The sequence below is a fragment of the Pseudonaja textilis genome, chromosome 17 (assembly GCF_049901715.1).
Source record: "Pseudonaja textilis isolate UNSWEBS1 chromosome 17, rPseTex1.2, whole genome shotgun sequence".
In the NCBI taxonomy this organism is placed as follows: Eukaryota; Metazoa; Chordata; class Lepidosauria; order Squamata; family Elapidae; genus Pseudonaja; species Pseudonaja textilis.
Genome location: NC_142006.1, coordinates 6478085 through 6501949, shown reverse-complemented (window position 1 = coordinate 6501949; position 23865 = coordinate 6478085). Strand labels below are relative to the sequence as shown.

General features: G+C 48.4%; 1 protein-coding gene across 9 annotated transcripts; it reads left to right on the top strand.

Moving 5' to 3' along the window:
* The first annotated feature begins 850 nt into the window (after window positions 1–850).
* SH3GLB2 (SH3 domain containing GRB2 like, endophilin B2) lies at window positions 851–22660 on the top strand. 9 transcript variants are annotated; one of them, XM_026712200.2, is made up of 13 exons: window positions 851–1083; window positions 8159–8300; window positions 8972–9100; window positions 9658–9791; window positions 10197–10289; window positions 10795–10809; window positions 12471–12530; window positions 15889–15900; window positions 16739–16762; window positions 17233–17322; window positions 18101–18201; window positions 19096–19363; window positions 20434–22660. In XM_026712200.2, the coding sequence occupies exons 1-13, from the start codon at window positions 1021–1023 to the stop codon at window positions 20539–20541; spliced, it is 1239 nt and encodes a 412-aa protein (XP_026567985.1). In that variant the 5' UTR covers window positions 851–1020; the 3' UTR covers window positions 20542–22660. The 9 variants fall into 9 exon arrangements, with proteins under 9 accessions (XP_026567985.1, XP_087770445.1, XP_087770448.1 ...); XM_087914319.1 differs by lacking the exons at window positions 10795–10809; window positions 12471–12530; window positions 15889–15900 and adding exons at window positions 13168–13230; window positions 18866–18880; XM_087914322.1 differs by lacking the exons at window positions 10795–10809; window positions 12471–12530; window positions 15889–15900 and adding an exon at window positions 18866–18880.
* The last annotated feature ends 1205 nt before the right edge of the window (window positions 22661–23865 follow it).

Sequence of the window (23865 nt, the reverse complement as noted above, 5' to 3'; positions counted from 1 at the left end):
TTTAGGCAAGGTTGCCAAACACGTTCCCAGGGCTCTGCTCCCTTTGCAACCAGAGGGCGACCCTCTCCCCGCCTCACTAATCATTGCAAAGAAGAGCAAGAAGGATGGTTAGGGGACTGGAGGCTGAAACTTACCAAGAGCGGTTGCAGAAATTGGGGGTGTCTGGTTGAATGAATTGAAGGGCGACGGGTGACATGGTGGCATCTTCCAATATTTGAGGGCCTGACGCAAAGAAGAGTAGGGGGGTCAAGCTATTCTCCAAAGCACCAGAAGGCAGGACAAGAAGCAACGGATGGAAACTAATCTCAAGGGGAAAACGGGCTTTAAAACTACGGAGGGATTTCCTGACAGTCAGAACTACTAATCAGTTGGAAGAGTTACCTCCAGGAGTTGTGAGTGGTCCAACACTGGAGGTTTTCAAGAAGAGACTAGACAGCCACTGTCCGAAATTGTATGTGTTGTATGTATATCTCGAATTGTATCCTATTCGAGCAGGGGGTTGGACTAGAAGACCTCCAAGGTCCCTTCCAACTCTGTTATTCCTGACAGTGAGAACAATTCACCAGTGGAACAGCTGGCCTCCAGAAATGGTGGATGCTCAGTCACCGGAGGCTTTGGAAAGAGGCTGAACAGCCATTTATCTGAAATGTTCTAGGGCGGCGGGGGGGGTGGATTAGAAGACCTCTAGGACCCCCTTCCAAACTCTTCTTGATTCTCTAGTCTATTGCAAACGAACGAACGGTGCGTCAAGAGGCTGCGCTTTTTACGCGCGGCTTTGGACAGCTCCGCCCGGGTTGGGTGCCTTTAAGGGGCTGGCTGGCTGGCTGGCTGGCGGGGCGAGGCGAGGCGGGGCGTTCCGCGACGCTCGAGCCTGGCGGCCGTTCGCTGGCGTTGCTCTCCTCCTCCTCCTCCTCCTCCTTCTCGCCTGCCCGCAGCGCCAGCCCAGCCCAGCCGGCTCGCTCTGCTGCGGGGAGAGCCAGCCAGCCAGCCAGCCGTCGCCCTCGCCGCTTTCCCCACGCCATGGATTTCAACATGAAGAAACTGGCCTCGGATGCGGGTGTTTTCTTCACCAGGGCGGTGCAGGTAGATCCGGGATCAGGGGGTGCTTGCCAAGCGGAGGAATCGCTTCTTTTCCCCGCCTGGTCGTCTGAATTCGGGCCGTTGCGTGAAGCTGGAGGGAAAGGGGGGGGCATGTTTGGGTAGCTTGGCTGATGTTGACACTTGCGAGTCCAACGCGCGTCTGCAAAGGAAGGTCAAGATGCAGGAGGAGGAAGGCAAGGCTGGCTTGCTTCACCCGAGTGCTAGAGAAGCGTGGGAAGGGAAGGCGAAAGAGCTCGTCGTGTTTACCATTCCTTCCCCCTCCTTTCCCAACCCGGGAGCTGACTTAATGCAACATGCTAGGCTAGGCCAGGGAGGATGGATGCATGGATAGATGGGTGGGTCGGGTTGCAGTTGGCTGGTTGGCTGGGGCGGTTGCGTGCTTCGGGGTTGTGTGAACTGAGGCCTGCGTGGATTTAAAGGGCGAGCTTCCCATTTCTACGCGGATGATGCTACAGGTCAGCCGTCAAAGGAGCATCCCAACAGGCTTAAAACCAGGATGTGATGGGGTGTGGGCATCCTGCAAAACCTGCCTTGGAGCCTCCCCTATGCATCCCTGCTTGTCTGAATGAATACACAGAGAGGTGCTTTGTGTTTTTGTTGTGTTCCTTTGTGTTCCGGCCAGTGCGCACTGCACACAGCTGGCTGCTTTCGCCACCAAGGATTAAGCCATCACCCGGCCCTCCTTTGCATTTGGCAACTGAGGATTTCCTAAAGACTCCAGGTGGTGACTGTGCAAACCTTGCTGGACTCTGCATCCCTTTCTCTTTTTTTTTAGTTTGGGTTTGGGCTGGTGTCTTCGTAAAGGCCTCTTTTCCCAAAGGCTGCAGCCGTCCCAAGGGGAAACAAACCTTGGAGCGGGAGCATCTCAAACGGAAAGGGGCCTTGCAGTCCAAACCTGGGGGAGAAAAAAAAAAAGAGAGGCAGTAAAAATGTCCTGGAATATCACAACCTGGTCCTTTGGAAGAGAATCTGCTGTCCATCTAGGTTGTACCTGATCCTCCAAAGGATGGGACTGTTATTTCTGATCACTGGATCATTGCTTGCTAGATAAATGGACATTTCCCGAAGACTGGGCTCCATTGAAGAAGAAATAAATTATAAAGATATAGAATGAAACATGGCTGGGGTTTGCAAGAAGAGAAAATCTATTTATCTATCTATCTATCTATCTATCTATCTATCTATCTATCTATCTATCATCTACCTACCTATCATCCATCTATCTGTCTGTCTGTCTATCATCTACCTATCTATCATCTATGTACCTATCTTCTACCTACCTACCAATCTAACCTAATCTAATCTAATCTATTATCTGGTGGGAATTCTATGTCCCAGGCTCAGGCTCTTTTCTGACTTGCTAATAAGGCGACTTGATGTGTCTGCTGAATACCTTGTATAAACGCCAGGTCCAAGCAGGAAGCCAATCCTCCTCCTGTTGACTCTGAAAGCAAAACAGGTTTCTCCTTTTCTTCTCGACTTGCTCAGCCATTAAACCACACCAGGTTCCACTTCTCCCTGTTGCATCTTGCGAGAAAAAAAAATGCACGCTATAGATGCCTCCAGACAGATGGTTCTCAGAGTTGCCATCCAAATTATTTACTGCAGATCGCTTCTGATTTTCAAGATGTCACAACTTCAGGCAGCTTCATGGATGATAACTGTGGATGAAATTGCAAGGTTTTGTTTATTGCGATGTATATTTGGTGGGCTGTTATATTTTTATGATACAGCAATGTAATTTTATATTTCATTTAACGTGTATTCACACCGTAATATATATTTCCAATGCTGTATGGCTTCTTAATACATATATTTATTGCAAAGCATATTTGCAGTTTTATATAGGTTACTATCTATTTGTGTGCATATATATTAGAGAGAGAGAGAGAGAGAGAGAGACTGACAGATAAATAGAATCTGGGACAGTCACTCTCAGCCGAGCCCACCTCACAGGGTTGTTGTTGTGTAGAAAATAGGATAAAAGAGTATTGGGTATGTTTGCTGGCTTGAATTATTTATAAAGAATAAAGAGGGATACAAATAAAATATGCAATGTAACTAGTAATTTATATGTGTATATATACACACACACACACATGCACACATACATACATATATACAATATATTTGCAATATTATGTTACCATTTATGCACAAATTGCAATGCATATTTACAAGTTTATATAATTTTTGTAATATCCACATACTGTAATATATAATATCTTTATGCATACCTACATATACTTTTAAAAAGGAATTTCTCCCTCTTTTACAGAGTCATTCAGTCCTTTTTAGCTGCTTTCCTTTTGAATTTAAAAAAAGGGGGGAGGGGTGATCTTTGGAAAGAGGGAGTGGGGGCAGCAGTTAAGAGTAAGGCAGAAAGTGCTGTTCCTCTGTTTGCATTACACCCAGTGCAATTCGGTGCAAGTCTTGGCTGAAATGAAAGCTCAGCCCTTTGGGAAATTCATTGTTCCTGTTTTTATAGCCACTGCATTGACTCTGTTCTGGAAATAACCTTTTGCAGAGTTTTTCTGAGTTGCTTTTTTGCAACCAGGCCTGTTTGCCTGGGAGACGGGAAAGGGGGAGCTACATTTTTGCAACCTTTTGACCTGGATCCTTCCAACGCCAGGTTGGGTCCAACGGGCCAGTTACAAAATTCTGGCTTGTTATCCAAATGCTGAGGTTCCCTGTTAACCCTCTGCGCGCCTTTCAGCAAGTCTCTATCACCTTTATGTCTCACCTGGATTGGTAGAGGTTTCCGAGCAGAGGGCTGCATCCCCTGAGCCCACCTGGCACGTTTGTTTTCTAAGCACGCCAGCGAAGACCCCCCTCCAAAAAAGCTCTCTGGCTATTGTCTATTTCAGGATCTTTGTATTCCTCGCTATTTTTCAAATCCATTTAACTTCCAAGCAGGGCAAAGAGGCGGAAGGAGGCATTAATGGGCGGTTGAGATACGGGTTATCCTTCATTTAGTGACTGCTCGAAGTTACAACGGCACTGACAAAAGTGACTTATGACCGTTTTTCATACTTGGGACCATTGCGGTTTCTCCCATGGTCATGTGATCCAAATACAGGTGCTTGGCAACTGGCATGGACTTATGCCTGTTGCAGCACCTGGTCCTCTTTTGTGACTTTCCCATCCAGCTTCTTGACAAGCAGTCAACGGAGAACGTTGGATCCGCTTAACAACACAATCCACTTAACGACTGCCGGCAAAAAGATCATAAAAATCATGCAAGGCTCCCTTCACACCCCCCATTCCTTGCTTAGCCGTTGTGCCCGTAAGTCGAGGAGTACCTGATTTGGGGGCGTCAAAGCGAGCAGCTTGCAGAGCCACAATTTGGGCACCTGAAGGCCAAACCTCCTTAGGATGGGGGAAATTCTTCTGCGGAGTCCCTAACCTTGGGGTTTGGGGCGCAGGGCGATGGGAAAGATAATACTGCAGCTACGAGTTTCCACTTGACTGAGTTTATCGCAGCTGAGGTTGAGAGCTTTGGAAACTGGACCGGCTGGTAATTCATCAGCCAGGTTTCTTTGTCGGGGAGGCTGCCTGGGTGCTGAGTCACCAATTCACTCTCTGGTGCCGTTCCCGGGGAAAGCTCCAAGTCGTTTTTGTGTACCATTTGCAGGAAAATAGCAATAACCGTCAGCATCCTCTTCTCAGTGGGGTTTAGCGCCCGGTTTACTTTTTAAGGGCAGCATTTTGCATGTGGGAACCGGGCCATCCAGCCTCCAGCCGGTTTCAAGAGGAGTGGTGAAAAGATCTCAGAAATGAGGCATTTTTAGTTGTTGCCCCGCGCCCCCTACAACATTGTCAATAAATAGCTCAGGGTTGGAAGGAGGGTCCTTGGCACTCTCTGAGCTTATGGTTTCCTTGCAAACGTTTCATGACCCAACTAGGTAATGTCATCAGGGCTAGAAGGGAGTGGGGTTTGCAGAGAGGGGGAGGGAGGGCTGTGAGGTCCTTGGTGCTCTCTGAGCTAAATACATAAGTCCACTTTACTGTGCATTGTGAAGTCTTCATTCCTGGTCCACCCTTCTCTCCCCACCCACCACCCCCCATTTAAAAGTATAAATTACTGTACACCGTGAAATCTTCCGTCCTCACATAGATTTAAACATAGATATAAGCAATAGTAATTTGCTGTGCTGTCCTGTTTGCTAATGTATCTCCATATATATGTGCATACATACGCTCAATCAAACACACACACACACACTTCCTACTTTCTTTCTGCTTCACACTGAAGCCTGGGCTCAGGTTCACCTCTCTCTCCCCCCCTCCCTCCCCCCCATTTCAAAGTATAAGGGACTTCTTATGAAGTCTCCACTCAGGTTCTCTCATATAACTTAAATGGATAGGCTTAGATACAAGTCCCAGTACTCTTATGTGTGAAGTTTTCACTCAGGTCCTCTTGTACAGCTTAAGTAGATAGGAATATAGGCCCCAGTAACTGTGTATTGTGAAGTCTTCACTCGGGTCCAGATTTGCTCTATTTTTTTAACCTTTCTCCCCCTCCCTCTTTCTTTCCCTCCCCCCCCAATTTGAAGATATGAATTAGTGTGCGCCATGAGTCTCTCTCTCTCTCTCTCTCTCTCTTTTCTCCCGCCATTTCAAGTTGTAAATTACTGCTTCTGAAATCTCCACTCGGGTCCTCTCACACAGTTTAACAAGACTGGCACAGGTAAAAGCTACAACATTGTGCATGGTGAAGTCTTGACTAGAGCCATGTTTTTCCTCAGGTCCTCCATCACTCCCCTCCCCCAAACTTAAATATATGAATTACTATTCGCCATGAAGTTCTCTCTCAATTCCTCATTCTTTCTGCTTCACAGGGTGGCCTCGGTTCAGGTTCCTTCACTACAATCGGTCTCATTCTCTCTCTCTCTCTCTCTCCTTCCCGCCCTCCGCATTTCAAGTTACAAGTAACTTCTTGTGAAGTTTTCACTCAGGTCCTCTCATACAGCTTAAATAAATAGGCATACATATCAGCCCCAGTACTGTGCATTGTGAAGTTTTCACTCAGGTCCAGCATTCTCTCTCTCTCTCTCTCTCTCTCTCTCTCTCTCTCTCTCCCCCCCGCCATTTAAAGATATAAATTACTGTGCAGCATGAAGTCTTCGCTCAGGTTCTCACATAGATGTAAACATACATGTAAGTAACAGTATTATGCTGTGCTGTCCTGCTTGTTAATGTATCTCCATATATATACATACACTCACTCGCTCAAACCCAAACATGCTTTCTTCCTACTTTCTTTCTGCCTCAGGGTGAGGCCTGTGCTCAGGTCCCTTCACTACAACCTCGCTCTTTCTCTCCGCCTCCCTCCCACCAGGTCAAATTATAAAAGGAGGGAGTCTTACGAAGTCTTCACTCAGGTCCTCTCATACACCTTAACTAGATAGGCACAGACATCAGCCACAGTGCTGTTCGTTGTAAAGTTTTCACTCAGGTCCAGTGTTTGCTCTCTTTCTCCCCCCCCACCCCTCCCTCTCTGTCCCCCCCCCTCCCATTTAAGGTATAAATTACTTGTGCACCATGAACTGTTCACTCATGTAGAGTTAAGCATATAGATATAAGTTACATAATCTGCTGTTCTGTATTATTCACATGTATCTCCATATATACATGCATATATACAGTCAATCACACATACACACACACACATCACACTTTTTGCTTCACAGGGAGGCCTGGGCTCAGATTCCTTCACTAAAGTCTCTCTCCCCTCTTTCCCCCCCCCCCCATTTCAAGTTACAAGTGACTGCTTATGAAGTTTTCACTCAGGTCCGCTCCTACAGCTTAAATCGATAGGCATAGATATCAGTCCCAGTTACTGTGCATTGTGAAGGCTTCACTCAGGTCCAGTGTGTTGCTCTCTTTCCCCTCCCCCCTTTCCCTGTTAGTGTTTCTAGTTTAATTGAAATTATTCACATAACAAATATGGCAAGAAAAGTCATAAAATGAGGCAAAACCAACTTAACAAATTTCTCACCTAACAATGTACATTTGGGGCTTAATTGTGGTCATAAGTTGTGGACTATACCTGTATTATTATTATTATTATTATTATTATTATTATTATTATTATTATTATTATTATTATTATTATTATTATACCTTTGCTTTCTTTTGCCACAGACATTCTACTTCTGTTTGTGGCTCTTTGTATTTTGTTCCTTTTCCTTCTTATTAGCATTAATATTACCCAAAGTAGAGGAAATATAAACAGCTGGCACAGGAAACAAAAAACATCCAGAAAGAGATGTTATTATCCTGCTGCTGCTACTGAGTTTCCAAGGTATCGGGTGCTTTGCTTTCATTAGCAGTTAATTGAAAAAATATATATATATTTTCATCGAGACCTTGAATTCGTTGAATAGCTCATTATCCTTCCTCTCCTGCTGTGGAGCGATCTGCTTAGTTCTGCAGTTACAAGTCTCTTGGCTTATTAGGAGAAATTTTATTCGAAGCAACTGTTTTTGGCATAAAATATTAAACTGGCGTCGATTGGAATTTGTGCCAGTTTCTCTCTCTCTCTCTCTCTTAGCTGGGAAAAGGTTCGTAATACCCAGATATAAATCAAGGTTAGAGTTTGCAGACCTTAAAATATCTGCAGATTCCCCCTCCCAACAAGGCCTCTGAATTCCATAGCATCCTCCCTCCAAAAGAATGCTTTTTTCCTTTATTGGTTTTCTTTATTTATTCATTTTCTTATTTGATTTCTACATCTGCCGATCCCCATAAGTGACATCTTCCTGTTATAGAGCCAAAAGACAAATAATGTACAGTATTTAGTGTGTGTGTGTGTGTGTGTGTGTGTGTGTGTGTGTGTGTGTGTATGTCCTAAAAGCAGGGTATTTCTTAGTGTTTGGACCAGGCTCTCCATTTTGTGAGAGTGCTCACAGCGGCGTTGCAAGTACTGCCATGAGCCTCCCTAAAGTATCGCTTTGTGAAATCTTGGGGTGCAAAGGGCCTCGATAGAATTCTTTTCAGAATACAATTTAAGGGGGAAATCTCTTTCCTGTTGGTTTTCCTTCTCTTCCTGCAGTTCACAGAGGAGAAACTTGGTCAGGCCGAGAAGACTGAATTAGACGCTCATTTTGAGAACCTCTTGGCTCGCGCAGACACCACCAAAAATTGGACAGAGAAGATCTTACGACAGACAGAAGTCCTGCTCCAGCCGAATCCCAGTAAGCATTTATTAGCACCCGCAGGACACTGATAAATTAGGACTGGTCATAAGTTATTACTACTATTAGTGTGGCTCCGTTGGCTGTGGAAGAAACTGGGGAAGGGCAAAGTCGGCTGGGCAGAGCAGGGAAGAGGTAGAACAAGGGAGAGAGAATTCAGAGGAAGACCCAGGCCCCACCCCCTCTTCATCCTAGGGCATGCAGGGAGGAACGGAGGAGGGAGCGATGTGGGTTGCATGGCTTACGGGGGAGGAAAGGGCCCTGATTCCCTTCATTAGCTGCAGCTGGGAACACAGGGTTTAAAAAGGGAAGCTGCGCACAGCAAATTGTTGAGAGCAAATCATGAATTATCTGGTATTGTGGAGGCTTATCTCTGTTCCTGGCATCTTCCCAACTGTGTGAGTTTTGCTGGCCTTTCAAGGCTGCAGTTCCTTCTTCTGCCCTGTCCAGTTAATTACTGCAGCGTGGTTTGTATGGATTTTTAGTTAGTCTGTATGTACCTTGTTTTGGACTGAATTTCTTCCCCTTAGAGGCTGTTCTTGGGAGAGTTTTTTCTCCAGCTGAAGATAACCTGGACATTGGGGGCAAAGTTGGAGATAATAAAGGGACTCTTCTTGCTTATTTGACTGGGTTGCCTTGGGTCATCACGGTGTCTGTCCATTTGGTCGCAGGTGCCCGAGTTGAAGAGTTCCTCTATGAGAAGCTTGACCGGAAGGTCCCGTCTCGGGTCACCAATGGAGAACTTCTGGCTCAGTACATGATGGAAGCGGCCAGCGACTTTGGCGCCACCACTCCATACGGTGAGTCACGGCCAGCGGAAGCTTCGTTCCCTCCCAAGATCAAGTGGTTGGACAGGTGCAAAGCATGCAGGTAGAATGATCTATCCCACTTCTGCTTTTCCTGGTACCGTTCTCATGGATTGAGCCCTCTGTTGGAGATGCTCGACTTTGCCCTGTCTGAGGGAGGGGTTGGGCTGGATGACCTCTGGGGGATTTTTGTCTCCCCGATGGCAGGCAGCTTTGACTCCCTGCCAAGAGAAGTGGAATTTGAATGTAGGGTTAGAAAAAGGATTTTCCTATCAGCCAGGGGGGGTTGACGAGCAAGAAAACTGCCTTTTCTTGGCTGGACACGTCCACCCTGAGTCTGCTTTTCTGTGCGGGTTCAAATCCGTGTACTCGGGGATCCTTTTGAATTCAGCAGTCCCGCTGTTCGGAAGGGGAAGAGTTGCATTCCTGGAGGGTGCCAAAGGAAGAGGCTTGGCAGCTTCCGGTATCTTTAAGAGACTTCCCAAATTGGAATTCAGCCCTGCGGGGATGGGAGACCACCAGGAAATGCCAACTGTGCATTCTCTCGCTAGGCAAAACCCTCATCAAAGTTGGCGAAACCGAGCGGCGTCTTGGAGGAGCCGAGCGGGACTTCATTCACGCGGCTTCCATCAATTTCCTGACTCCTCTGCGCAACTTCCTGGAAGGAGACTGGAGAACCATTTCGGTGTGTAAAAGTGGAGTGGGGGGAGCAGGCAATGTGGGGGAAGAGGGCCCGTTTGGATTGAAGAGGTTTGCCAGCCAGAGCAAGTGCGGCTTTGTTAATATTTGCTTCCTATACCACTTTTTATGTTATTGTTGTGGGACTGTGTGCCAAATTTTTAAAGCCGACAGATGCATCTACATTTAATTTGTACATTTATTTATTTGTTTATTAAATGTATTCATTTATTTATTAAATTTATTACCTACCTCGCCACGCGGCTAATCTAAACTAATCTGAGTCTAGGATTACCTGTATATCACATTCCAAAACTGTAAAAGCAGCCGTTTGAGGGGGAATCAGAATACAGAACAGGGAGGTGGAAGGGAGGTCATCTAGCCCAACCCGGGACTTTTCTCTGTTTTCCAGAAAGAGCGACGGATCCTGCAAAACCGTCGGCTGGACCTGGACGCTTGCAAAGCTCGGCTGAAGAAAGCGAAGGCCGCGGAGGCGAAAGCCGCGGTAATTTTTTCCCCCTCTCGCCCTCTCCCCACCCGTCCTGCCTGCCAGTGTGTATATATCTATCCATCATCACGCGGCACGCCAGATCCCGTCGCTTTCCTTCTTTCTCGCCCGCCGGATGGGTTGTGCGCTGTGTGTGTTTCTGATGAGGAAGGGAAAGGCTTGATATGTTTGTGACGTCTTCTGCCCTCACCCCCACCTACCCCCCCAAAAAAGAAAGGAAACAGAGCAGGCGATGTTGTAACAGGGAGAGAGAGAGAGAGAGAGAGAGAGAGAGAAATGGCCCACTGGAATTCCACTGGAGGGTTAAACGTTCATTTAATAACCTCCACAAAATCCTCACGAGTTACGACTAGGTTGCCTAAGTGCCATTGCGGCCGTACATTGAGAACCAGAACAGGAATTGCAAATCCTGGGCCAAAAAAAAACAAAACCCATCCAGTTTTCCTGGCATAACTTTTTGCACAGTTTCCACCCAATTCCTCGGTTCAGCTTCCTTTCCCAGAAACTTAACATCCTAGTCCTCGTTGAACACTTAGACACCCCCGGGACCTTAACCAGCATCCAGTTAGGAAGGATCCTGGCCTGTCCAGCCGGAAGCGTCTTAACAAACCTTGTTGGAATGCCGGAGATTTTGGTTCTTCCCTGCCTTGTTTGGTTTCCTCACACGCCTTTTCGCTATTCTGAATATTTTGTCCTTCCTGTGTCCTGCTCTTTGCTTCACTAATCTCTGCTTTCGTTTTGTCCTCTCTTTTTTCTTTTAAATTATTTTCGTCTGTAATTTTGCTCAGTGTGAGGGAACTGTGAGTATTACTTGTGTTAGTAGTGCTGTGATCTTTATTATTATCATTGTCGCCATCCTCATTCTCTTTGGGATCTCATTTGAGAAGGCCTCTTGGGTGGTGTGCATGGAGCGGACGGGGTGGGGGATCTTCCCTGCAGTGAAGGCAGTGAGCCCCTTCCTCAGATATGGAGCTGGGTTTCAAAGGTAGGATTGCGGGAAACAGGGCTGTGTGTAGACCGTGCCAGCGAAATTTGGTTTTAAAGTTTGGTTTCGTTCTTTTTTTTTTCTTTCTTTTTTTTTTTACAAGTTAAGTTTGTAGTCCTTAAGAGATGCAAAGCCATACTTGAAAAGGAGGAGGCTGCCATTTCGATTGCTGGGTCTGATTTTCTGCGCTGGCCTCTTCTCTTGAGAGCCGCCTTCCACAAAGAGATGGAGGCTGTCGGTTTTTTTTAAAGAAAACCAGGTTACACACAGCCCTGGGGGGTTTTTTTTTGGGGGAGAGGGAAAGGGGTGTGAGAATAGCATGTATGGGGGAGCAGAGGGGGAGATGGGGCTCTTTAGCAAGAAATGGTGCTTCCAAAGGGGGGGTACCATGGACGTTTAGCTGAATGTATTGTATTCCTTTTGCTTTATATCCCACCTTTATTACCTTATAGGGTAATTCCAAGCGGAGAACACACACAATAATACTCCTTCCCTCCTCCTAGTTTCCTCACAACGACCCTGTGAGGCGGGGTTGGGCTGAGAGACAGAGAGGCAAGTGCCCAAAGTCACCCAGCCAGCTTTCATGCCTAAGGAGGGACTAGGATTCCCAGCCTCCTGGTTTTCCAGCCTGGGGGACCTCACCTCACCACTAGGCCAAACTGCCCAGTAATCCCTTCAACACCACTCTCTTCTTAGTCCTTAATCCACCCGCAAGCCCTGTTTCTTAGTCTCTGCCTGCAAACCACAGCTGGCCAGTGGGATTTTGGGGGAAAACCACTGGGATTATCACCTGGAATTGGAGGCAGGGATTGGGCTTTTTAGAGAATCCACTGGCAGGTTAAGGAACCAGCGCTATAGGTGGTCCTTGACTTACAATCACGCGTTTAGTAACCATTTTAAATTACGACGGCACTGGAAAAAGGGACTTACGGCCGTATTCGAATGCAAGCTGTCCAGAGTCGCTGCATTCATGAGTTGTGCTACGTAGAAATCCAGTAAATAAAGCCAGGACCGTTACAGAAATCTTATTAGAAAATTTTAGATCGCATTAAGCTAACGGATTCCATCGAACAAGAAATCGGTGCCTCTTTTACAAACATCCATTTCAATCGATTTTCAAGCGCGCGCATTGCTCTCTTTTTTTGTTTCAAATGGATTTAGTTTACGGTTCCATCCTGCCCATTGGGCTCCAGCCCTTAAACCCGCAGAACGTTTTGGTCCGCGTCCTCCTCCTCCTCCTCCTCCTCCATAAGGCTGGCCTGGGTGGATTTCGAAGGCATGAAACCTTGCATGGCTGGTGTGGAATTTGGCATTATTTCTCCCTCCCACCCCCTCAAGTTTCTAGTCCTCATGTTTGTTTTTTTTCGGAATGCTGTATGTCTGCGTGAGCAAGAAGAGAAGAAGGCAGGAGCTGCTGGGCGGTGTAAATTTACGCGGCGTGGCCGCTCCTCGCCTTCCTCGGCGTAATTTCATTTCCTGCCCTCCCAAGAGAGTCGGGTAGCATCCAAGTTGCTCGGAATGAAAGGGCACCTCAACCTCAGCCCCTTTAAGATCCGGGATGGGTGAATTGGGGGCGGGGGCGGGGGGACGACTTCAACTCCCAGAATTCCCCAGCCAGGATGCTTGGCTGGGGGAATTCTGGGAGTGGAGGTCCATCCGCCTTAAAGCAGGCTGGCTGGAGAAATCGGGGAGTCCAAGTCCACGTCTCTTAAAAGATGCTAAGCCCTGAGGGGTAGGCAGAAGAGAATTGGGTTTGAGGAGACCCTCCCAGCTGTCCCCTTCGGGCCTGGGGGGCCCCAGAGGATTGCTCTTCCTCACCAGTTCCCACACCCCCCTTTTTTTCCCCCCCGACCCATGATCTATGTGTGAACTTGTATTCCCCTTCCGTAGGCCGTGCCCGACTTTCAAGAGACTAGACCACGTAATTACATTCTCTCCGCCAGTGCAGCCGCGGTAAGACGAGTCCCGGTTCTCCCCCCCAACCCCCAACCCCCAAATCTATCCTCGGACATCCCTCCTCCCCCAGACCCCCCCCTCCCTCGCGCAGCCCGGACCGAGCACTGGCTGCGGCCAGCATTTTAACGTGAGCCGAGCGACCCTCCAAAGACTAGCGGGGTGACGAGATAGGAGCGTTCCAATATTTGAGGAGGGTCAAAGCACCCGAAGGCAGGAGAAGCAGCGACGGATGGAGACTAACCAAGTCACGCCCCCTCCTGAGGGTCTCCCCCTGCCAAGGGGCATTGCAAACAGGCTCCCGTTGGAGGCTACGTTCCCTTCCCCAGCCAAACCCGGGCAGAAGTGCCAAGTTGACAGACGGGCGTGGAGGAGAAGGAAGAGGCTGACTGCAGAATCATGCGCTGCTTGCTCATTTATTGACTTGTTTTATTGCCTGCTCAGCTTTCCTGGCTGTGACACTCCAGATGAGTCAGTTTCAAGTCCCACAATTCCCCGCTCTGCCTTTCAGGCACCGTAGAGGATTCTGGGAGTTGAAGGAGATTCTCCAGACGGGGCAAAGACGCCTTTTGGAATTTCCCCATCCCGCGCTTGGGCACCGCAGAGCATTCTGGGGGTTTAAAGGGAGACTCTAGGTGGGCACATATATATATATATATATATAGCCCTGCCTTTGCTCTTTGCAGAGAATTCTGGGAATTGGAAGTCCGCATTTCTGGGATGCTTTAAATATTCCTTTTTCTGTTTTAATTTCCTCTCAACCTGCCTCGAACCCAGGATCCTTGCAAGCCCAGTTAATCTAGTCCTTGGGCTGAGCCACCCCAAAATGTCTCCCTTGCCCCGAGCCAAATGGGGCTTAAGAATCTTGAGGTTCTTCTGCAAGAAACACCGACACAGGTAGTGAAGTCCCAAAGGTGCTTTTTCCAAATAAAAAAAGTAGGCCACCGGACTTTCTTTTGTTTTTTCCTGGAAGAGGTTTCGCTTCTCATCCAAGAAGCTTCTTCAGTTCTGACTGAAGCTCGGTTCGGACTCCAGTTCAGTCAGAACTGAAGAAGCTTCTTGGATGAGAAGCGAAACCTCTTCCGGGAAAAAAACAAAAGAAAGCCCGGTGGCCTTTTTTGACCCGGATGACGGAGAATCTCCATAGACATGTAGATAGTGAAGCAGACTGTCTTTAGTTCAGACATGGACATTTGACCCCATAACTCCTCCCTCCTATTTTGCCATCCTTTTCCTGTCCCCCCCCCCCCAAAAAAAAACCCAAATGGCGGGACAGTCTTTTAAGGCAGAAAAAACAATTTCCACCTGAGAATTCTTGGCCTTCACCCAACCACCACAGTACGGTTCCTTCCCAAAGCAGTTCAGGGGGTGCCAGCATCGTCCACCCATTCAGACATCGGTCCGGTTCTTCTGGGTTTGTGACTGTGCTTCCGCCTCACGTTAAAATGTCGGAACCTCGAAAATACCACCCCCTTCCCCGTGTCCGTTGTCCGCCTTGCTGACGCTCCCGTTGGGAAGGAACCAGATTCAATCCAGATTCAGGGAGATTTGGGGGGTGGGGTGGGGTGGCGATGCATCCTGGCTTTGCAGAGGAATCGCTTCCGTTCAGTGTTGCATGCATGCTGGCTGCTCCCCTAAATCAGGTGTCCTCACCCCACAGGGTGGGGCCTTTCTTTTCCAAAGTGGCGTTTTGTAGCCCAAATTGGCAACTTCGGGGGAAGGAGTGACGGCTGGCTCCTTTGGCCCCCAAAAGGAGCAAGGAAAACATGAGGTGGTGGGCTGAAGTCCGGAGAGGAAAGGAGAACATTCAATGCTAAATAGCTTATTCTGGTCCAGAGAAGAAACCGAGGGTCTTGTAGAGCAAGGGTCTCTAACCTTGGCCACTTTAAGCCTGGCGGGCTTCAACTCCCAGAATTCTGGGGGTTGGTCCTCCATGCTTAAAGTGGCCAAGGTTGGAGATCCCTGTTGTGGAGTGTTTTGACACCACGATGCCTCTTCTTTGGCCCTGGCATTCAGGCTGAACCATTTAAGTATGAGCCAGCGGTGTGGTGCAGCTGCCAAAAAAGCTAATGCAATCCTGGGCTGCATGAACAGAGGGACGGACTCAAGCCCGCGTATAAAGTGTTAACGCATACAACTTTCTTTCTTTCTTGAATTTATATTGCCTCCTATTCGCCCCAGGGCGACTTGAGGTGGCTTACAGAATATTAAAACCACATTTAAAAACTGCACTACTGAGACCACACTTCAAATAGGGTGTCCAGTTCTGGTCACCACAATAGAAAAAGATGCTGAGACCCTAGAAAGAGTGCCGAGAAAAGCAGCTAAGGTGATTGGGGCAGGCCCTGGAGGTTAAACCATACAATGAACAATTGAGGAAGCTAGGTGTAGTCTAGGGAAGAGAAGGACCAGGGGAGACAGGATAGTAGTTTTCCAATATTTGAGGGGCTGCCATAAAGAGGAGGAAGGGGTCAAACTATTTTCCAAAGTACCCAAAGGCCAGACAAGGAACAATGGATGGAAACTGAACAAGGAGAGATTCAACCTGGAAACAAGGAGAAACTTTCTGACAGTGAGAACTATCAACGAATGGAACAGAACTTGTGGGAGCGCCATCACTGGAGACTTTCAAGAAGAGATCGGACTGCCATTTGTCAGAAATGGTGTAGGGTCTCCCGCTTGGGCGGTGGAGGGGGGTTGGACTAGATGACCTACAAGGTCCCTTCCAACTCTGATTATCTGTTATCAATTCATTTGCTAGGTGTATGTCTCCAGTCTAACGAAGAAGACTAGGGGCGGCAGGCTAGCAGTCGAAGTCCACGAGGGTTAAAAGTTGCGGCGTTTGGAGGCCACCAGTTGACACCCGTGGGTTTTCTGGGTCTCCGTCCAAAAATCTGCCCTTGGGACGTGGCCCACTTTGGGGGAACATTTTTGCCCTTGGAAAGAAAGGCTCCCCCTCCCCTCCCCTCGGAAGGGCTGCTTTGCTTGGGCCTGGTCAGGTGGTGCATGTTGCTTTTTTGGGTGGGCTTTTGTGCCAGATCCCGCCAAAGTGAGCAGACGGTCCATCATGGAGAACGGAGGGTTTCTCCTGGCTCATCGGACAGGCCCCCAGGGGGGTCTCCAAACTCAGCCAATGGCCACTTTTAAAGTAGACTAGGGGTCTCCAAACTTTCAGCTCCCCAAAATTGCTGCATGGCTGACTGGGGGATTCTGGGAGTTGAAGTCCAACAAGTCTTAAAAGCGGCAAAGTTTGGAGACCCCTGGTCTACTTTAATCCAAACACCTGACTGGAGGGGGGAGTGGGCGGTTGAGGGAGAAATGGAATCCCCTCCCCATTTGGAGGGCTATTGCCGTCTGCCACTCTGGCTGGGGGACGGGCCCGGCTGCATTTCCCATGGTCACCCCCGTTGTGGCCACCCCGCGAGGCGGCTTCGTTGTGTAGAATGTGGGCGGCTTGGTGTCTTCTGATGCTGACTTGCTTTTCCGTTTGTCCTGTGGTTCCCCACAGCTTTGGAGTGACGAGGTGGAAAAAGTAAGTACTACCAATATTCCAGTATTCCTCTTTTTCTTTTTTAAATCCCCCAAAAATGTGTATTTTCCCTTTTCCCGGAAAGGAAGGAAAGTCAGCCCTGGGGTGTTGCATTCGTGCAACACAGTGAATCTGGCGGCTGAATGAACCCCCTTTCCAGATTTACATGCGGGTAGACCTCGGCTTTTGCAACCATGAGCTGCTCGTTTTAGTTGTGACTTCGAACGGCTGCCCAATAAATGGTTGTAAAACGAGGACTCCCTTGTAGCGTGTTCCAATCCCGCCACAGTCCGTAACCAAAAATAAAAATCCCTTGCAGTAAAATAATAATAATAATAATTTGGAGTTCTGTTAATAAAATGCAGGAAAGAGGCTAGTGATGGTGGGAATGGATATGTTTACAATATTGGGAATATTTTGCCGTGGCGGTTGTGCCTTCTTTCTGAGGAGGCTCCCACCGTTGTGTGTTGCAGGCGGAGCACGAGCTTCGGCTGGCTCAGACGGAGTTTGACCGACAGGCAGAAGTAACTCGGCTTCTCTTGGAAGGAATCAATAGCACGCATGTGAGTTTTTAATTCATTCCATAAATTTATCTGCCCGCCGTAGGGCTGCCCTAGGGGGCTTACAGTAATAAAAAGGGAGGAAAAATCGAAAAGGTGTGTCAACGGAAGTATTTTTGTTTCCTTTTTACGGCTCTTTAATCCCTTGTTTCGGGAGGGAGTCGAGGCAACTGAATGGAGCTGAGTGTTGACTGGCCGGATGCTCTTCCTGACGCCAGTGTGGAGTTTCCAGCAGATATTTTCTCTTTGCGCCCAGAGAGAAAAACCTCTTGTCGCTGCCTAGGATTGAACTCTCAGCTTCCCGAGTGGAAGGCAAAAGGAGCACAACGAGAATAAACAAACTAACTAAAATAACTAAAAAAGACGGATGGGGTGAAGAGCAGAGAGCAAGAGGCAGTGTTCCCAGAAGGGGGAAGAACTTTGGTCCAGAAAGGAGAGGAAGGCCTGTGTTTGCAATCCTGGGTTTCCTGGCCTTTCCCACTTGGCCAAATAAAGTACAGGAAGTCTTCGACTTGTGACCACAATTGACCGCCAAATTTATGTCGCTAGGCGAGTGCAATCTTTGCAATCTTTCTTGGCCCAGTTGTCCCTTGGGGTCGATTGAGAAGGTCTTGAAAAAAGCGCTGGTCTTGTTCTAAACCCTCTGTTTGCATCAGGTGACCTCTTGTGAAAACACTGAGGACCGGTTGCTTGGAACCGGCTGTTAAATCTCCAGTTTTTAGCGAGAGCCGTAAACTTCCCCTGGACATTACGCTGGATTCTTCTTCTTCTCCTCCTTCAGGTCAACCACCTCCGATGTCTCCACGAGTTTGCAGAAGCTCAGACCACGTACTTCGCACAGTGCTACCAATACATGTTGGATCTCCAGAAGCAGCTTAACAGGTAAATAAATGTGTTTTTTTTTTTGTTTTGTTTTTTAATGTTGCCCGGGGTGTATGAAGAGAATATTTGGGGGTCCCATCAAGGGCCAGATGCAGCCCACTTTAATGATCTTGTGACTCAGCACATAAAACATTTGGCCAAACTTACAACGTTTTCAGAACTTTAGTCAGAATGGTTGATGGACTTCAACGGTTTAAGACAGCGAGAAGAATGAGTCAGTGGAACGGCTTCCCTCCAGATCTTGTGGGTGCTCCAACACGGGAGGTTTTTCGAGAAGAGACTGGACAACCGTTTGTCCGGAATTGCATATTCTGGGTCCCTGCTTGAGCAGGGGGGTTGGACTAGAAGACCTCCAAAGTCCCTTCCAGCTCTGTTATTCGGTTAAATTTGCTGACAGTTTAGAATAATTGATCAGTGGAGCAGCTCGCCTTCAGAGGTTGCGGTTGCAGCCATCCCCGGGTGTTTTCAAGACGAAACTGGGCAGATATTTGTCCGGAATGGTATCAGGTCTCCAGCTTCAGCAGGGGGTTGGACTAGATGACCTCTGAGGTCCCTTCCAACTCTTATTATGTGTTCTCTGCTGTGTTCATATTTAAACTCTGAAATTTGAGGGTGGTTTTTTCTTCATTCGTTGTCTTCTGTTCTGTCCCTCTCTGGCTTTCAGCTCCAGAGGAGAAATGTAAGTTTTCCAAAAAAAAATCTGTTTTTTTTTTTCTCCCCCCCTCCCCCCCCAAGTGGTTTAATTTATAATTAAGCAAGTTTGTTATCATTATCGAAAGCTGGGGCGGGGGGGTGTTCCTTTATAGAAAAGCACAATTTTTATTAGGGTTTTGCCAAACGGGTCGAATCGGCCGGTTTGCAACTTCCGGTCCCACCTTTTCTTCCTTTGTCCAGGTTGCCGGGCACTTTTGTGGGCAACACGGAATCCACTTCGCCCCCGCCCAGCGCTGCTTCCCCGACAGCCATGGTTGCTGCCACGGGACCCGCCGTGCCCACCCTCCCGGTGGTGACCACGATCGCCGGAGCACCCAATTCGGCTCCGGGGGTTGAAGCTCTGAATCCCAGTGAGGTGAAGCCCCCCAGCAGTGGCACCCGGAAAGCTCGGGTGTTGTATGACTACGATGCGGCCGACAGCAGTGAGCTCTCCCTACTTTCGGACGAGGTTGGCACCCCCGCTATCTCGGGCAAGGCGCTGGGAGAACGCGCGCTCCAGCTGGGTGGGGGGGTCCAGCCAAAATCCACGGCACCCGGCTCGGTTGTGGCTAACTTAACACTCTGGCTTGCTTGGTCCTGCAGCCCTCCTTTCCCTGTGCTTCTTATGGGGATTTACAGACCAAGATTCATGGTTTGGTGCTACGCTGGTCATAAAGATTTGGTTTGATGGTTTGGTGCAGAAGCTGTTAGCGCCGAGGGGGGGATTTTGGGTGTCAGAATTGCAGGAAATTTACCAATTTCACCTCCCTCCCCTTATTCTGGAAGGTAGTCCTTGACCTATGGCCGCGATTGGGATCAAAACCTCCGTCGTTAAGCAATGCGGTGGTTAAGTCAGCCTCACCCAGTTTGACAACCTGCTTTGCTGCGGTTGTTAAAAGCAAATCATTGCAGATCACGAGGTCGTTAAGCGAGGCTATCTTCTCCCATTGACTTTGCCTGTTGGAAGCCGGCTGGGAAGGGGTGACAAATGGAGTCACAGGACTCCAAGGATGCGACAACCATCATAAATCCGTGCCAGTTGCCAAGCATCCAAAGTTTTAAATCAAGCGCAATTGTTGGAGGAGCTGCGATGGGTCGTAAGTGCGAGGACTGGTTGTAGGTCACTTTTCGCAGGGCTGTTACAAGTTTGAACCGTCACCAAACAAACGGTTAGAAGTCAAGGACTACCTGTATGGCTAGTTGGAACGGGGGGCCTTCAGCCTCCGTAAAGGAGGGATTTTGTACCCTTTCAGATGCTTCCCTCATTCTTTTATTTATATTATATCGTATTATAGATAATTGCAAAGCGTTCACAATATTTGAGGTTTCATATTTTGTATCTTTTATCTCTTGTGCTTTTTAATTGAAATGTGATGGGAACGGGCCTTACGGTAAATAATAATTTCGTTCAGAATTTCTGCCCCAAATCCCCAAATTCCCCTGCTGTTTATATGAAGAACTGTCCCCAAAAGCGCTTTTGATTTCTTCCAGTAAAATCCTGGTTAGGCCGACCCCCTGACTCCCGCTCCTCTCTTTCAGATGATCACTGTGTACAGTCTCCCAGGGATGGACCCCGACTGGCTGATTGGAGAGCGGGGGAACAAGAAGGGCAAAGTGCCCGTCACCTACTTAGAACTGCTGAGTTAGACACACCTGGCAAGGACTCCGCAAGCAAATCACGAGGCCTCTTTCTTCTTCTTCCTCTTCCTCTTCTTCTTCTTTGGAAAGGCTGAAACCGATTCACTCCGAGATCCTTTGCTCTCACTATTTATTATTATTGTTATCGTTTGGGGTTCTTGGGATGTGTGGATCAAAGACCCCAAAGGGATGGTGGCGAATCACTTTCCGTTCTCCAGGATTTCGGAGACTCCCTCCATTTATCCTGGTTGGCTTTGAGGATCTTGGGGAGCTGCTGCGAAGACATGCCCAGCTCATTGGGGGATGGTGGTGGGTCATGAGGACTAGCCACTTTAGAGACCCTCCCTTCCTTCCCATCTTCTAATTTTTCCTCCCTCCCTCCGTTTCCGTCTTTCCTCCTTCTCTTCCTTCCTTCCTTCCCATCCTCTAATTTTTCCTTCCTCCCTCCCTCCGTTTCCGTCTTTCCTCCTTCTCTTCCTTCCTTCCTTCCCATCTTCTAATTTTTCCTCCCTCCCTCCCTCCGTTTTCATCTTTCCTCCTCTTCCTTCCTTTCTCCTTCTCCTTTCTTCTTTCCCCTTCTTCTTTCTTCTTTCTTACCTCCCTTTCCTTTCTTTTTTGGCCTTTTCTTCCTTCCTTTCCCCCCCTCTTCTCCTTTCCCCTTTTTCTCACTCCATTTCCCTCGTCCCGTCTTTTTCCGACTCTTCAGTTGATTTCAGACATTCCAGATGGAGGGGGGGGTAACGTGGGGAGAGAAAGGGGGTGTTTTTTTTCCTGACCGCAATCCGAGCCCCCACCCCACCCCCCTTTTGCTCATCCATCCGAGCCCATTCCCCAACTCCGAGCCTGTTGGGAGAAGAAAGTTTTCGCCTCGGGTCAACCTTTCCGATAGAAAGACCCTAAGAATTTCTCGGCTGAAGTTTCTTTGAACGGTTAGGCTTTGGTTATCTGGCCGTGCAACCAGTTTTCCACACCTTTTGTGTTTTACTCTCTCGCACTGCCTTCATGTGTGCAAACACACACAACACACAACACGAAACACACCTGCCTGCAGATCGAGGAGCCCGGACTTTTGTCAAAGCTCTTCACGCCCCATTGCTCGAATCCTTGGGGGGCTTCTCCCGAATTTGAAGCCATATGCAAATCCAGTGTAAGCTAGCATCCAGCATGAAGCAGGTTCGGCCACCGTCCCGCTGCCTGAGGCCGTGTGGTTCAACGCTTGACCGGTGCTTTCTTATTTTTTTTCCCCTTCTTCGTGCTTTTAAAGCTGATGTCGGGTTGCAGAGCCCTTCCGTAAATGCAATATATTTTGAACAACTTGCAAACGTCCCGTCTGTCTGTTCTCTCGCTGGGCTTCATTTTATTATCCCCTCTTGAGTTTCTTCTTAAGTCCCGTGGGGTTTAGGTAATTCTGCTCTTTCTGGGGAGATCCGTTCCAGGCCGAGCCTTTACGGGGTTCCTTTCCTGGAGGAACAACCCGCGGAACGTCCCAGGAGGGTGGGGCATTGCCAAATCTTTGGGGGCAGGTACATTTGGCCGGCGGGAGACTCTCGCTGGTGTGATCTTCGGGCAAAAAAAAAAAACCAAACATATTCCTGTGGCTTTCAGGAGCTTAGAATCTGCTTTGAGGGAGCCGAAATCATGAATCCTAGGAACAAAGATTGGATCTGAAGCTGTTGTAGCAAGAGGGGGATCCCTTCTTCCCCCCCCCAGGATAAAACATTTAATTGCCCTTTTCTAAGTACTAGACGTCCTTCCTGTGTGCTCGGTTTAAAGCTTTTGCACCGTTTCCCCCAATTTGAATGTCCCCCCTTTGCATTCTCCGGTGCTTGGCATGTATCCCAGGTCCGAGTCAGGAACCCGCCTCTGCCCACAGGGGCCACGGATCTGGGAAATCTCGCCAGGGGGAGGCAAGGAACCGAAGCCCACTTTTCTGGGTTGGGGGGGTGGGGGGAACCTCTGCCCCTCCAATCTTTCCTTGCAACCGTTTGCATTCTGCTTTTTTTTCCCTTTCTTTGCCGAGTTTCCTTAAACAATCGCAGACTTTGAAACGGGCCAAGAGCTCACATGTAAAGGAAATGCCCAAAACTCTTGTTACTGCTGTCTTTGATTAATAAAAAGTTAGAGCTGCTCTCCGCTTTCAGCTGCCTTCTTCCCAAAAAAAAAACCCCCAGGATGTCCGTGGCTCTTAGCTAATTTTTTTTTTTTCCCCCGCAAGGCTCGGGCAAAAATCGGGATTCGCCCCGGAGGTTAGGGAAATGCAGGTAGCCCTCAAGTCAGGAGCACAACCGAGCCCCAAATTTCAGTTGCTAAATGAGTCGTTTCTCAAGCGAGCGTTGCTCCACTTTACGACCTACTTTGACACAGTTAAGGGAATCACCGCAGTTTTAAGTTAGCAACCCGGTTGTTAAGCGAATCTGGCTTCCCCATTGACATTGCTTTTTGAAAAGGTCACCTGACCGTTGTAAGTATGAACCAAATTGCCGAGCGTCCGAATTTGGGTTGCAAATGTGGAAAAAAAAGATCCCCTCACATTTGCTCATGACCCAGTTCCGAAGTTCCAAAAAGTCCCGCCCACCCATGGCCACATGACCGCATTTCGGGTACTGGTCAGTTTGCAGCCCCCCCCCCCCATCACAACTGCAATTTACAATGATTTTGCCAACGTTTTGTGAGTGGTTTTTGGTGTTAACAAACGCTCCATGGCAGACAATGGGTTCACTTAGCAACCGGCATATCACTCAACCTCCAGGGTGATTCGCTCAACAATTCCCCCCCCCCCCAAAAAAAATGGTAGCCAAATTGGGTCAGTCGCATGATGATCTGCTTTGAAACCATCACGCCTTAGCCACCGTAACAGGCAGGTTTAAAAGTCCATAAAATGAGGACCCAGACTGTTGGGGGGGGGGGCAGAGGCCTGGCCTTGTAAACAGCCCAGAGAACGTTGTAAAGCGCTACAGGGCAGGCAGTCCTCGAGTTACAGCCGTAACAGACGGACATCTTAAGGGCCATTGCTGTTGCTGCATTACGGCTGTAACTCGAGGACTGCCTGCCTTTCAATCTCGACCCAAAGCAAAACACGCTTGTTTCATCCCGTATGTTTCATCGAGATGGCTGAAGGATGTTTTACGGGTTCGGATGTCGACGTCAAGAGCCGCCGGGGGGGTTCAGGATACGAAGTGTGGAGAGCCGACGTTAACCAGAGGCCTCCTCCGATCGTTGTACGCGCCGCTTTTATCCTTTCCTGAGAGCTTGGAAGCCGACCTGGGCTACCCTTGGCGAACATTCAAGAGGTTGGAGGCCCCAGGGTTGCTTAGAAACATGTTTAATCAATAT

What these genes read in the sequence shown, in the direction of transcription:
- SH3GLB2 (XM_026712200.2), top strand. Translation starts at nt 1,021, where the DNA reads ATGGATTTCAACATGAAGAAACTGGCCTCGGATGCGGGTGTTTTCTTC. An exon ending in AAGGAATCAATAGCACGCAT is followed by an intron (nt 17,323 to 18,100) that starts GTGAGTTTTTAA and finishes CTCCTCCTTCAG; the next exon opens with GTCAACCACCTCCGATGTCT. An exon ending in TCTCCCTACTTTCGGACGAG is followed by an intron (nt 19,364 to 20,433) that starts GTTGGCACCCCC and finishes CCTCTCTTTCAG; the next exon opens with ATGATCACTGTGTACAGTCT.